This window comes from Equus przewalskii, chromosome 9 (genome assembly GCF_037783145.1).
Source record: "Equus przewalskii isolate Varuska chromosome 9, EquPr2, whole genome shotgun sequence".
Classification (NCBI taxonomy): domain Eukaryota; kingdom Metazoa; phylum Chordata; class Mammalia; order Perissodactyla; family Equidae; genus Equus; species Equus przewalskii.
The window spans coordinates 75,733,215-75,748,125 of record NC_091839.1 but is presented as its reverse complement, the minus strand read 5'-3'; the positions used below and the strand labels follow the sequence as shown (position 1 = coordinate 75,748,125).

At 38.0% G+C, this 14,911-nt stretch overlaps 1 protein-coding gene across 8 annotated transcripts in view; it reads left to right on the top strand.

Moving 5' to 3' along the window:
• Positions 1-14,911, top strand: part of ARHGAP18 (Rho GTPase activating protein 18) — a 171,200-nt gene that overhangs the window by 111,604 nt on the left and 44,685 nt on the right. For all 8 annotated transcript variants that reach the window (XM_008523339.2, XM_008523341.2, XM_008523340.2 and 5 more), the window contains 4 exons: positions 2,531-2,727; positions 5,623-5,858; positions 9,364-9,427; positions 14,209-14,387. In XM_008523339.2, the coding sequence (XP_008521561.1) occupies positions 2,531-2,727; positions 5,623-5,858; positions 9,364-9,427; positions 14,209-14,387 (676 nt within the window). The remainder of the gene's footprint in view (positions 1-2,530; positions 2,728-5,622; positions 5,859-9,363; positions 9,428-14,208; positions 14,388-14,911) is intronic.

Genomic DNA, 14,911 nt, shown 5'->3' with positions numbered 1-14,911 from the left:
ATTGAGTCAATTCATCAGCACTAAGCGATTAGATTTTTGCTTTATGCATGTTCTGAAGGCAGGGCTTGATACAGAAGGTATATTTACGTAACAATACTGTTGCTCAATGCCCTTGCATTTTTCAGCACATGCTATCTTAATGGAAATTTCCCGGAAAATTCTTGCCAGAATAAACACATTCCTTCAGGAGTGAAAGGCTTAATGTCCTTTTAGTTCAGCTGCACCTCTTTTCTGTGAGCAGATAAACCAAATTATTTGGCATTAGTCATTATACTTCACACATTCCACAGTACTTATTGTGTCTCCCGTGGGGCTGAGGGTTGTAGGAGACAGGAGTAAGGTAGACAGTCTTACATTATAATGAGAGAGAAAACAAAAGCAAGATAGGGCAACTACGTATTTGACGTGAAATAAACCAAAAGCGAATCTGCTGGACAGTCTGTAAACTAGCTTTAGGTCTCCTGGTAAAGCAGGATTAAGGAATATGACCCATGGATAGGTTGGGCTGCTGATCACAGAAATAAAAAAATAATATAACTTATTTTTCGTTTTTAAGATGGAGATAGCTTTCTCATTCACAGTTTAATTTAACAATCAGGAGTGTTAACTGTCAAGTGAGAACACTGACTGTGTCCTGGCCAGCTGGGCTAGAGAAGGGGACCAGGGGGGATACAGCAATGTAAACAGGACGGCTGGGGCAGGGAGGGAGGAAGTGCCCCTTGAATTAAGGTATGGGGGAAGTGAACAATGGACAATGGAGACTGGAGGAAAGAGATCCACACACATGTGTAGACTTCCTTGTGTTGGCCCTGATCATAACACCGCACGTCACCACCCCAGGGTTGCTACTGGGGAGAGAGAATAGCAATTGTTCACTCATTCATGCGACGAGTATTAGTAAAGTGCGTAATCAAGGCAGAGAGAACCATCTTTAAAGGAATAAAACTGGCCTATTAACATGTTACAGTTAAGTAGTTAGCTGCATTGCCTTGATTTGCAGCAATAGGCAATTAAATTCTTTGACTTTTTCTAAGAAACCAGTTGGAATTAAACTGCCGGGGAGGTTTGACCCAAGTTTTGTGACCCTCTTCCTGGTGTGGTATTAAATCGTGCTACTTAAATCATAATGGGAAAGGCCAGTTTAAATGTGAAAATGTTCACACGCTAGTAAAGAATTTTGTTTTATTGCGTTTCTTTTTATTTTCCATATGTGCAGTAAGTGAAACCAATGTAGCAAAGTATTATTTCCTAATGTCCTCTTGGGAGATAAAAGAGCAATTTGAAATTAGAATAACAAAATACGAGTTCACCAATTACTATCCCCATTCAAACTGTATTTTAAAAAAATTATTGTCTATAAAAGGGAAGCACCATAACTGAAACACAGTTTCCTCTTTTAAGTAATTAGGCTTTTCCCCCTTTATCTCAGTATGAACAATAATAAGACAAAAATTTAATATTTCTATTATATATGGGTTTTTATTATAAGGTCCTTTAATTTTAACAGTAGGTGGGATGTGACTTATAAGGAAAAAATATAGTTAACTTGAAGGCATAAAAACGCCTTCATTTATTCAATTTATCCCTGTCTTCATAGATAATATTTTAAATAAATGTTTAAAGTAATTCCTAACTATTTATTCAGAATTGCCAAGAAATGAATTTTCCCAATAAGTGAGGTTTTACCACATTTTAAGTAACAGGTACATTTGTAAGTAGAGGTTAAACATTGCTTTCTAGGGGCCGGCCTGGTGGCATAGTGGTTGAGTTTGTGCGTTCCGCTTCAGTGGCACAGGGTTCGCAGGTTTGGATCCCTGGTGTGGACCTAGCACCACTCTCAAGCCGTGCTGTGGCAGCATCCCCACATAAAATAGAGGGAGGTTGGCACAGATGTCAGCTCAGCGACAATCTTCCTCAAACAAAAAGAGGAAGATTGGCAACAGATGTTAGTAGCTCAGGGCCACTCTTCCTCACACACACACAAAAAAGTGGCTTTCTATAGTAGAATGTGACAGTGAACTTAATATATTATCGTTCTATTTATGTTTTAATTCCAAAGATAAAATGGAAACTCAAATAGTACCTCATTCATTGATTGCAGATATTTTGCAAAATGAGGGTTGACTCAGTTTGGTTTACGAATATAAACGAGAAATATGAAATATTGTGTAAAATTCAATCCCAGTTTAATTAATAGCCTGCAATCAAATTTAACCTATTGCTTCCTAAGAACAAACTTGCAGGTTTAAAGGAATCTTAAAATAATTTAAGAGAGATGGAAATGCAAAAATGATTTATCATATTGCTATTTGTTTTTCATACTTTTCTGTAGAGACTGAAACTCTTGGTTCATTCTACAAGTATATTATAATCAGTAGCATCTCAAGGCAAACCATTTCAAAATACATATCTCTTCGGTTTTATTAAGAACTTGAGTTTCTGGATACCCCAGCTCAGTGCTATGTTATTTTAGAAATTATACTGCTTCCTCATGTACTAAAATGAACCATGTTTTCTTTTGAATTTATAGTCGCAGATGTGGCCAGTACACTATGAACCAGCAAATCACCAAAGTGACGGAAAAACCTCCGTTTGATCGATCCAGTTCTCAGGATTCTATGGATGAAGTATCTATGGAAGACTATTGGACTGAACTAGAAAATATCAAGAAATCTAATGAGAACCGACAAGAAGATCAAGAGGTCGTGGTTGTCAAAGAGCCTGATGGTAATAACTAAAGAAATAAGACTTTTTCTTTTGTAAATGTATTTATGGGAGGTGAACATATGGAAAGGAAGAGGAGAACAAAAAAAAGCTCTTTAAAGTTAGTTCAACCAAAAAAGAAAAGATAATGCCAGTTGCCTTTCAACTTGAAAATTACTTGTTTGTGGTAGATTTATGGACACAGCTGCCAAACATAAGTGGCATGAGTAAATTCACTTAGTCTTAGATATGCCTAGAATCTTGTTGACTAAGCGTACTGTATCAGACAGAATTACACTTGATCTTTGAACTCATCTAGGCTCCCTTCTAATTCCTTCTGGGGTGTCCTAGCCACATGGTCATTTGGCCTCTAGTAAGTATAGATGCTGATGGAAAGCTCACTACTTTGCAGGGATACTGTTTCTCCTTTGGTCTGTCAGCTTGGGTTGTTTTGAGGTTCTTTATTTTATTGATTTATAATCTGCTGTACTCTCCCTTTGACTCACTTGCTGTAATTCTGCCTTTTGGAAGAGCAGAACAAGTCTATTGTATTTTTACACCATAGTCTTTCGAATGTTTCTGGATAGTTATCTTATTCCTAGCCAAGTCCTTCTAGAAAGCAAGAAGATTCACATAAACCAATCCTTGTGGGTGATTTTCAGACCCATCCCAGTCCTGGTCATCTTTTCTTTCAAAGTAGAGTATTGCAGATTGGATGCAATGTCATAGGTTTAGCCAGCTAATCTAAGGGTGCAAATGTGTACAGAGGAAGACGGTATTCACATTTTTAGCCTCCGTGTTTGCTTGTTTCTTGTATTTGGTCCATAATTTCTCTTAAGTCTCTTTTCAGCCATATTTCCCACAGTCTCCACTACTATACTTGATATTCTACAAGAAACACGTAGAAATTTTTTTCCCTTAAATTTCATATTTTTCCTTTTAATCTCTCAAATTCAAGCAGTCACCAAGTCTTTGATGCCCAATTCTGGCATCTATTATATTAGCTTTCTTTCTATGCTTGGTGCCATCCATAAGTTTGCAAGTATGTCTTTGGTTTGTAAGTTGATATAAATGCCAGAAAAGTAAGAGCCACAGTCAGTGTCTAATAACCCACACTAATAATGACCTCCTTTTTAATGGATGACTTCTTAACTAAATGACTTAGCATTGAGTTGTTTAGGCAGCGAAATTGACCTGAATAGGTTTTTCTCCTTTGCTATAACATTGCTTGAAAAATCAACCAATAAGACTTTAAAAAGAAAATTGGAGACTTTTCTTAATTTAACATTTCTTAGATGTGTAAAAGAAAATTATAAAGAACTCATTCTTTTGTTTGGGTTCTCTTCTGTTTTACTCTCATTCTTTCTCACTTTACGAGAAAAATCGAGCTTATTTGGGATAATTAATAGTATCTCTCAACATTTCTGTCTCAATGGCTCAAGATGGAAGCCGCATACCAGTGGGCTGCTGAATAAAGAGAAAACATCCTACAGAAAACAGCATTCAAGCCTGATACATAGTCATGTGTCATTAGCTATTTCATAATTTTCCAAGATTAAAATGAATTCATAGGTTATTGTTCATAATGTGATTATTGAGAAGAATTGGAGATGTTTCTACATGCCCATGCCTTTTCTTTCACTTTAAATTGCTTGAGTTTTACCTTTACTTTTTAATAGCACAAGTGACTCTATTTAATTACTTTTCTTTTCATGGGAATATCGGCTTTTTCTGGCAATTTGTTTTTATGCACCTATACTGAGTTCTCCCTTAACAGCATTAATAATAATGGCTGACATTTTGTGTCAGTAAACAGTTTTTCTTGCCTGGCATGCTGAATGCCTGGTGCTCCGTTATGTTTCTTGAAGCCAAGGTTGTTAGTACTTGATTTCTGCTCTCGAGGAGTTTCTGTAGTGTAGAAGGATAGACAGGCAAACCAGTCAGTTCTACATCACATGATGCGGGCTGTAATAGAGCCCTGCAAAGCTCTTTCCATATAGCATTCTCACATTTGGTTATGAGGCAGCCAGGGCAGCTGTGCTCCATGTGACAGATGAGAACAGAATCGACTTGAGGCTCAGTGACTAGCCCAAAGTGACATGGCTATCAAGGTGCAGAAATGGGGTATGAGTGCAAGTCTTTTGTGTCCCAACTCATTGGTCTATTTTCCTCTATAAACTTTGTGCTTGGAGTGAATCTGTTCTAGTTATCATTTGATTTTTCTGTAATTTTCATTAGATCTTACGCAATATTTGCTTTGCTGTTTACTTCCTGTTTTTAGTGTTTTGAATTGATTCAGCTATTAGTTTCCTATAATAAGCTAATTTTTTGCTGAAAATAGTGTGCTTTTTTTTTATTTGTGAGAAACACGAATCTGATATGCTGACTAAGGGGATTAAAAAAATTACTTTGAAATCAATGAGTTCCTCATGTCCAGATGCTCTGTACTTCTTTGCCACACTCCCTGTCAGCTCCAGTGGACAGAGAACGCAAGCCTTTCCATCAGTTAGTGTTGGATTCTGGGGCAGTGCTGAATTTAAGCCAAGACATGGGCTTTAATGGCTATCCTCAGCATTGACTTTTTTCTGTAACTTGATGGAAGTAAGTTATCTTTTCATTGCTCGCTCGTCTCTGGAAAAGGAACAGTGTTATCTTCCCCTAGTTAATCTGCAGAGAAGTTCTAGAGGTTAATTATATGTGAAGTCATTTGAAAATTTTAATTGAGTATATATGAAATGGATCTAAAATTTGATATCTTTGTGGCCGGAGTTGGTGGCAGCTGTCCAAGTTTCCGATAATGATTCTTAGCACTGCAGTTGGGTTGCGATAAATGTTTCAGTAAGAGTTTTTAAACAGCTTAAAAAATGTAAAAGTTCTCCTATTTTGTGATTTAAATGCCATTCTTTTCTACTGTCTTAGAGGGAGAATTGGAAGAAGAGTGGCTTAAGGAGGCCGGCTTGTCCAATCTCTTCGGAGAGGCTGCTGGAGATCCCCAAGAAAGTATGGTGTTTTTGTCAACACTGACCCGGACCCAGGCAGCAGCTGTTCAGAAGCGGGTAGAGACCGTCTCTCAGACCTTGAGGAAAAAAAACAAACAGTACCAGATTCCTGACGTCAGAGACATATTTGCTCAACAGAGAGAGTCAAACGACAAAGTAGGTTTTCTTTTTTGATGTTAAAGCAAAGGAATAATTGCTTCGAATCAACTGGACTGGTCCAGTTTAATTGAAATCATTAAAAACTTAATGAGCATGTACATGCCAAGCACCGAAGCTCTGTACTGGCAGTGATCAAGAGGGACTTGATCCCTGTCCTTCTAGAAGTTATACTGATGGGGCAGAAAATTAAACAAGTTAAAATTCAGAGTGATAATCCTTGTGTTAGGTGTCCTTGGAGCATTAGGAGTGGCGCCAATCCCGAGACAACGTGACTGCCAATTGTTACTTATAGAAAAGTGTAGGAAGTAGGGGACTTTTCCTTATCTGTTAACTCTGGTAGGAATGTTTGCTTTTTTCTAGATTCACTGGGGGATGAATAGAAGTGGAATGTGAGGGAGCTAATTGCAGCTGAATTACGAAATAGGAACCCTGAAGCATGCAAAACTTCCCCTTTGTGGATAGTGCCTAGGTCAGTGCCCAGCACATAGAAGATTTGAGTAAATATTTGTCAAGATGGTTAATTTGTTAGTGGAAGCTGTCGAAGTCTGGAAGACGAAGAGATATCAGGGAAGGCCTGGCAAAAGTAAGAGACCTGTGCAACCTAGCCAGTGCTACTCCAAACAGCCAGTTGGTAGGCTATTTGTTACTTGTCCGTGAGGACCTAAGGAGCTTGCAAAAAATATAAATTAATATCATCTGTTCTTTTATTGAGAAAGTCTTGCTACCAAAAAAAAAGTCAGCTGAACCAAATGATGTTCTTAGGGTTGAAGCTGATTTACATTCTGGCCTGTTCTCAGTTGGCACTTTGAATAGCTCTGGTCTAGAAGACCCAGGGGGATGCTTGGATTGAGAACAAACAAAAGAAATCTTGAACAATGCTTGCAGTGATGATAATGACAATAATAATTGCTGCCACCACTACTGAACACTTACCATGACGGCTACTTTCCTTGCTTTATCTTGTTTAGTCTTTATAGCTGTCCTGTGAGTGAGGTATTGTCTTTCCATTCTATGGCTGAGGCTCACAGACTTTAAGTAACTTGCTCAATGTCCCGTAGATAGTAAAGGCAAATTTGTCTGACTCTAAAGGACGTGGTTTTAACCACTCTGCATCCTGCTATATTTGGGTTTCCATATGTGATTCTGATGTTAAGAATCATATTTACACTGTAAATAAAGGGTAAAAAAAATCATATGATTCTTTAAAAAAAAAAAAGAAGGAATGAAAGGGCTTATATTTAAGATATCCTTCTGTCATGCAGAGGTTTTTTGCTTTTTGTAGATATTTCATTCTTCCAGGAAATCCTTTGTCGCTATAGATTGCTACTCTGTTTGCATGATCAATTGTGGATCAAATCCAGTCCATTTTACAGGAGTTTTGGGGTCACTGGATTGCTCTGAGCAGGTCTCTTGCTGCTATGAGGCAGTTAAGCACTTGCTTACCACCCGGTGATTATTTGGGACATGCTCTGGAGTTGAAGGACTGGGCTAAGTTTCCAGCTGTAGAAAAATGAATGGTGAGGAAATATGGTATTATGACATTTCCTTCTCAACTGAAGAACCCTCTCTAACAGAGTTAAGAGTAAATAAAAAGGGGGAGGGGGCCAAGTGCTGAGCCTAAGCAGAATACATACTTGGGATTCCTTCCAATCTCCAAGGGGATCTTGCTACTCAATGCTAGAAGCAGCATTTTTCACCAAATTCCTGGTACTGTCTAAACCACATGGTTTGAGTCCAAGGTAATTGGTGGACTGTATCATCTCATGGAGTCATTAAGAGAGAAATAGCACAACTGAATTAAAATAATGTTAACTTGCTTACACTGCGTGCCTTTCATTGAAACACTACCACTCATTAAAAATATGTCCCCCATCCCTCAAGCAAACATGGGCCAGCTATCTTCACTGACAGTTATTCTATTCTCAGATAAGTACATATTCAGCTCTTCCATTTTAAATGCTTCCTCCTGAAGCCCTTGCTGACACTAGGAAATATAATGCAGAAATGAATACCATCCGCACTGTCATCTTCAATTGCTAAGGAAAACAGTTCCGACCACATGCTCCAAAATATGTGTTGATAGGTAAGATTAGACTCACTCACTGTGTTCGTTGTGCCGTGGAGGGCTAGCCTTTTACAGGGTTGTGGGCCGAGGAAGAATGGTGTTGCTCTGTCCTGAGGGGGATTGAAGTAGTGCCATGACCCTTGCACCACTTTTGCGATTCGGTAGTCACTGTGCACTGTCCTGGGAACTGCCAGTCTCTCAGTAGTGCCTCTCTGTACCTGTCTCACTGCTTTTCTAGATCCTTCTTAGACTGCAGGTGGAAGGGTGAGTGCTTTTTGGCTAACTGCTTGAGGTAAAATGTATGGAGAGGGGACTATAAAGGACACTTGCTTCTGTGTAGAGATGAAAATCCAATAGAGTGATTATTTTAAAGATAATTCAATCAGGTAGACCTTTATGTACGATTGATCTGGAGTCCTGATTCCCGAGTTCCTTCTGAAGCCTTCCTTGATGTGGAGGAGGTACTGCCTGGCCACACTTGCTGGGGAGGGGATCTGGCCTGTTTTGCCATGTCCACAAACACGTGGAGAGCTCCGTTCTTCGGGTGTCACTGCCCCAACCCTTGAGAAAGGAGTTCCTTTGAATATCTGAACTCTTATTACCTGTTTGGCAATTTAGTTTTAATTTGTCTCACATTGATTACTAGCTTTTTTTTTAAATTTGAAGAATTTCTATTTTATTATCTACATGTCAACTTATAAGTTGGTTTTATAGCAGCCTTATTGAGATGTGATTTACAAACCATCTGACTCCCTCATTTAACGTCTACATTTCAGTGGTTTTTAGTGTATTCCCAGATTTGCAGCCATTGCCACAGTCAGTTTTAGCACATTTTCATCATCCCCAAGAGAAAGCCTGTGCCTTCCAGCAAGACATTCTCCATATTCCTCTCCTTACCCCTAGGCCACTAATCTACTTTTTAGTCTCTATGATTTGCCTATTCTGGGCATTTCATAGAAATGGAATCATACAATCTGTGGCCCTTGTGACTGGTTCCTTTCACTTTGTGTGAGGTTTTCAAGGCTCATCCACGTCATGGCGTGTGTCAGTACTTCATTTCTTTTTATTGCTGAACAACATTTCGACTGTGTGGATAGAGCGCATTTTGTTTATCCACTCATCTGTTGATGGATCTTACTAGCTTTTTGATATATTTGTCTTCTCTCTCAACTAAATGGGGGTATTCTTGATGGCAAGGATGCTCTTGACACTTTTCATATTCCCCACAGGGCTTAGCATTATGTCTTACTAGTTGTGGGTAATCAAATATTTGTTGGACAATTGCTTATTGATTATAACCATAGTGCTTTTTTTCCGTGATTGTTATAATTCTGAGTACATTTCTTGTGCTGTAAAGGTTACTCATGGAATTATTTACAATACCGTATCTCTGGTTGTGAGTTGGAGATGACTAAATGGCCCATTTTCTATCTTTAGGTTCCAGATGGCACTGAATCACAGTCAGTGAGAACAAATGAAAACAAATACCGAGGAAAAGATGGTATGTTGGACCTGTTCTCTTGTATTTTATCATTTATTACTATGACAAACAGATATAACCTTTTAGAACATTCACCTTCAATTCTAGTAGGCAAATTCTATTGAAATACTAATATAAAGTACCCAAGTGGATAATTACATAAGGCTGGGTGTATAGTGGGCCTTTGATTTATTTTTTTTAATGTTTGTATATCACTACCTGTTCTGATAGCTCTATATGTAGTCAGCTTTCCTGAATGCTTACCATGTGCAAGTCTCTATGCGGAGTTGTTTTCCTTATTTAATAGACTCAAGAACTCTGTGTAGTACGTGCTGTTCTTGACCCATTTTACAGATGGGAGAACTGAGGTTTAAAGACATGAAGTCTACTTTCCCAAGGCCATACAGCTAGTAAGTGGAGCCAGTGAATGTGAAGCGTGGTTCTTAAATCATAAGTTCTTAATTCATAAATGGATCACTTTTCAGCAAGTTTAAAAAAACTTAAAAAAATACTTAAGATTTCTTTTGGCAATTGATTATAATTCTCCTTTTCATACATTTCCTCTTGTATATCTGTTATTTCAGAAATGGATTAGACATTCAAGGCATGCATGAAAGTAAATATTGAGACTTTATTAGTACTTATCAAGAAAGAATTTATAGCTATTTCATTTATTTACAAAAAGGAAAAATGTTCTAAATTAAGGTCATAGATTTAAGCTTAAAAATTTAATCCGTAATGTGTTGTAATTTAAAACTATAACAAAGGTGGTCTGTGACTGCTGGATTCCAGCTCAATGACTTATCCTTTTCTCTTGCTTATGTTCTTAAGACTGGGCACCTGGAGAGTTCCTGCCATTAATAGTTGTGTATTTGGATTGGAATCAGTCAGGGAAAAGCATCAGGTAGACTGTGGAGGGCTGGGAAGTGTTCCCAACCTTCCTATAAAAACCAGGGGTTAGTCCAATATTATAGGGGACATTTTGGAGTCTTGGAGCATCCACTACGTCTACTTTTCCTTCCATACTTTTCTCAGAACTTCTCTCCTGCACCGCTGCCTTTAAAAAGAAAAAAAAAAAATACACACAGACATATACACATATATATGTAACTGTGTGCGTGTGTTTGTATAGACATATGCATGTCTATATATTTACATCTATAAAAAGCACTTGGTTTTTACTATACCATAGACGTGTCTTTAGTTATGTGTTTTATATCAGAATGAAATTACTGGGTGTTTCCCTGCATCTATGTACCAGCAAACACTGATGTGCTGAGCAGCTGGAATAGCCACGCTGGCCGGCTAGAGAGCCTGGTCATCATGGGAGATGATGAACGTTTTGTGCCAATGTCAGGATGCTTTGGGCTTTGGGGGAGAGTGACTGACAATTGCTAAATGAGTACTGAGAAAAACATTGTCTTTTCTTGATGTTTTTCTCCCTTGCCAGAGATGGTGATGTAGGCTATATAAACAGAAGTTCTGGAAAACAAGTTCATTATATGAGTACTTTCCAGCCTGGCTTGCAGCAGGCGAGTGAAGTGTGACAGATTTGCTGCCTGACTTACATCTGCTTTTGCTGGAATGCTGTGAAGTGGGCAGAGAGGCTCCAGTCAGAATAATAAGTGAATGTGTGTAATGCCATCTAAGTCTGAGTATTTGCTACCGCACCTGTTCTGGGCAATGCCATGCTCTTTCACTAGCCAGTGAATCAACCAGTGTCACGCGAACATTGAAAGGTTCAAAAGGAAATGCATGGAGGGGCCGGCCCGGTGGCACAGTGGTTAAGTTTGCACGTTCTGCTTTGGCAACCTGGGGTTTGCCGGTTCAGATCCCGGGTGCGGACATGGCACCACTTGGCAAGCCATGCTGTAGTAGGCATCCCAACATATAAAGTAGAGGAAGATGGGCATGGGTGTTAGCTCAGGGCCGGTCTTCTTCAGCAAAAAGAGGAGGATTGGCAGTAGACGTTAGCTCAGGGCCAGTCTTCCTCAAAAAAAAAAAAAAAAGGAGATGCATGGAAAATATTGGAGTTCAAAGTGGAGCTCTTTCTGCTTGAAATCTGAAAGTGTAAGCAGCGTAGTTTATTTTAAATGTTCTCCCTACACTTGGACTTTTATACATCTTCAAAGATACTGATTCTAAATGAAAAAGTTATAAAGTTTTAACATTGCAAGGGTTGTCGCATTTTTAATTACTCTGCTGCTAAGTATCAATCTTAACTTTTCATTAAGTTATACAATTCTATGTATATGAAAGGCCCAGAGTTTAATGCGTATATTTAGAAATATTAATAATGTCTCCAAATTTTTAAAAACTTTCATATTAGTATGTATATTGTCTTATTTTCTTTTTTGCTTTCCATAGAGGAGGGAAAATTCTTTTCTAAAATAAAGACACTTTGGCATATTTGGGACAATTGAAAAACTTTAAAGAGTTTTGTAAAATATTTGTAACCCAGTGCTGTTGTCTACTTCAAAACCAAAGGAGAATAGATTAGATAAATATATTATTTATACTGTAGAAGTTTAACAGCCAAAAGACTTATCTCAGCATTGTCTGTTAACTTTTCTCTTTGAGGTTAGACGATTGATTTGTAGATACTTTCATTAGCCAATTAGTCTCCCATTTCTTGTAGTAGCACCCCTCCATCGCCCCTAAAACTGTTTCCCCTGCTATCTGCCTTAACTTGATTTACCATTTGAACCTTTAGGCTTTATATGCTGTGTTTTTCATTTTTGCCACCTTTTGGAGGAAATTCATACATTTTAAATGTATTCTAACTAAATTCTAATTTCTCTACTCTTTTTAATCTTTTTAAAAGATTGTCGTCTGAGCTAGCATCTATTGCCTATCTTCCTATTTTTTCTTCTTCTTCTTCTTCTCCCCAAAGCCCCCCAGTACATAGTTGTATATTCTAGTTGTGAGCGTCTCTGGTTGTGCCATGTGGGACGCTGCCTCAGCATGGCCTGATGAGCAGTGCCATGTCCGCACCCAGGATCCGAAGCAGCGAAACCCTGGGCTGCCAAAGTGGAGCGCACGAACTTAACCACTCAGCCGGCCCCTCTCCACTCAGTTTTGAATTCAGCACAGGACATTTGTTTAGGGGGTGTTGTTTATTGTAACTCTGACATGGAGGTGATGAGGAGAAAAAGGAATCATTGTAAAACTCTTGTCCATAAACACACAGCTTCTGGAAAGGTAGCTTCTAATTTAAGAAAATGGCTCATCATTTTTTTTCCTCTGAGAATGGTTTCCTAGGAAACCAACGTGCATATTCACAGAAAAACGTAAAGCAGTGTAAACCAGTGGGAAAATAAAACTAAAATTGTGCTCTGACATTTAATACTTGAAAAATTAATCATAAAAGATCTAGTTATGCTAATTAAAAAAATTGTCACAGGCAGTTGGAAAAGCGTAAATGTGGCATAGATGACAGCAGATAAATGCTATCAAAGAGCCTTAAATTTATTCTTATTTTTTGGAATTGGCCTAGGTAAATGTTTACTTTCTTAACTGTGAAGTGCCACCAGGACCAGCTGTGTATGTAATATCCAGGGCCAGTGCAAAATGAAAATGGAGGACTTCCTGTTCAAATTTCAGGAGAGCAACAGTAGAACGTTACACCCAGCAGGGGGCCTGTCTCTGCACGGAGCCCTGGGTGACTGCACAGGTCGCATGCCCACGAAGCTTGTCCTGCTTTTTAAATGGGAGTGAATAAGGCTAGATTTTTATTTATTCTTGATTTTGAGTAAAACAAAATTTTTTTGTTTTTAATTTAAATAACCATAAATATCTTTTTCTGAAGGCAGCATGCTTTTAATAATATAACTACATATAGCATATGTTTGTTAAATTTTTAGATTAACTTTATCTTTCATCACCTTGTTGTGATAGTATATAAGTGTATAAATGCACTACGTCATTTTATTTTGTAATTCATAGCTGCTCACTATGAATTAAATGTCTGCGATGAGATAATAAAAGTAATCCGGTCATTGGTTCCAAGGTTTTCTAAATGTGAGTTGTGTTAAAACCAAAAACATGTCAAATAGTCAAATTTAGAAGTATTTTCTCCAAAGCTTAAAGCTGACATTTTCAGCACAGAGGTTTTCAAATGTTATTTTTTTTCCTGGAGGATTAACGACAAACAAACCAAAAACAAATGTTAAACTTATTATACCCTTGAAATGTTGATGTAAATATCTGAAATTTATTTGACTAGGTTTTTGGTTTTAGGAACTTCTATGGTCTTTGATATAATCAGGTGTAAAATCTATTGGTTCCTGTACCAGGTACGTCCAGACCTGACTCCCACAGTGATAAGGTTCTGGCACTAACTCTTGTTTTGGAATCTTTACTATGATGGGTAGGTAACATTCCAGAAAGGAAGCACAGGGCGTGGAAGAGCTCTATTCCAGGAATCTGTCCCAATGTGAGGAAATTAAATGGCATATTGCTAGTTCTAAGAGAGTAAAACTAATCTCCTTCTCCTCCTTTTTCTTTCTTTTTTTTTGCTTTTAATCACCCAGTGTCAAATAAAACAACAATTAAATCTGCTAATTTTCTGTGGAGTTTTTCATTCAGAGTTTGAGATCATTCAGCAGTGTTTTGAAATTGGAGCCAGTCTACGAATTGTAACCTTAGGATTCCTTGAATATCCTTTTTACTATTAAAATAACCATTTATTATTGCCTATAGTAAGTAGTACTCTTCCCAAAGGTTTTTGTACAGTTGATGTGTTGGAAGTCAACAAAGAAATAAACAAAGCGTATGAATTGGGTCTTTTGTTTTTTTCCCAGACCGGGCATCTAGCTTAGTTGTTGGTGAAAAGGAGCTGATCCTACTGGTGCCTGAGGAGGCACCTGCCTCTGAAACGGATATCAACTTGGAGGTATCATTTGCAGAGCAAGCAGTCAGTCAGAAAGAGAGCTCCAAGGAGAAGATTCAGAAGAACAGAGGCGATGATGGCCCATTACCTGTATGTGGTACACTGTTCGGATGTCCCTAAATATGAATCTATTTTTCATTAGCTTTTTATTTTGAAAATTTCAAACCCATAGAAAAGTTGAAAAACAAGTATGGCAGACACCCTAAAGGCTTCATGTAGATCCTTTCAGCAGCTAAAGTTTTATAGCCTTTGCTTTCTCTCTTTCTACACCTGTCTGTATATATGTTGTGCTATCAGATACACACTATTTTTAGCTTAAGAAGGGCATACCAAACAAAACAGCTATAATACTTAAGAAATTGAGCACTAAAACAATAATTATATGTAATATACAGTCATATTAAAATTTTCCCAGTTGTCATGATATTGTCCTTTATAGCTTCTGCCTTCCCCACCCCCATTTTGGATTCAAACAAGGGTCACGTGTGACATTTGATGTCCTATCATTTTGGATTCTTTGAATCTAGGTGAGGTTCCCTGCTTTTTTCATGTTTTTAAAGAGTCCAAGTCAGATTTTTGATTTTGTCTGTTTCCTTGTGACTGGACTCAAGTTA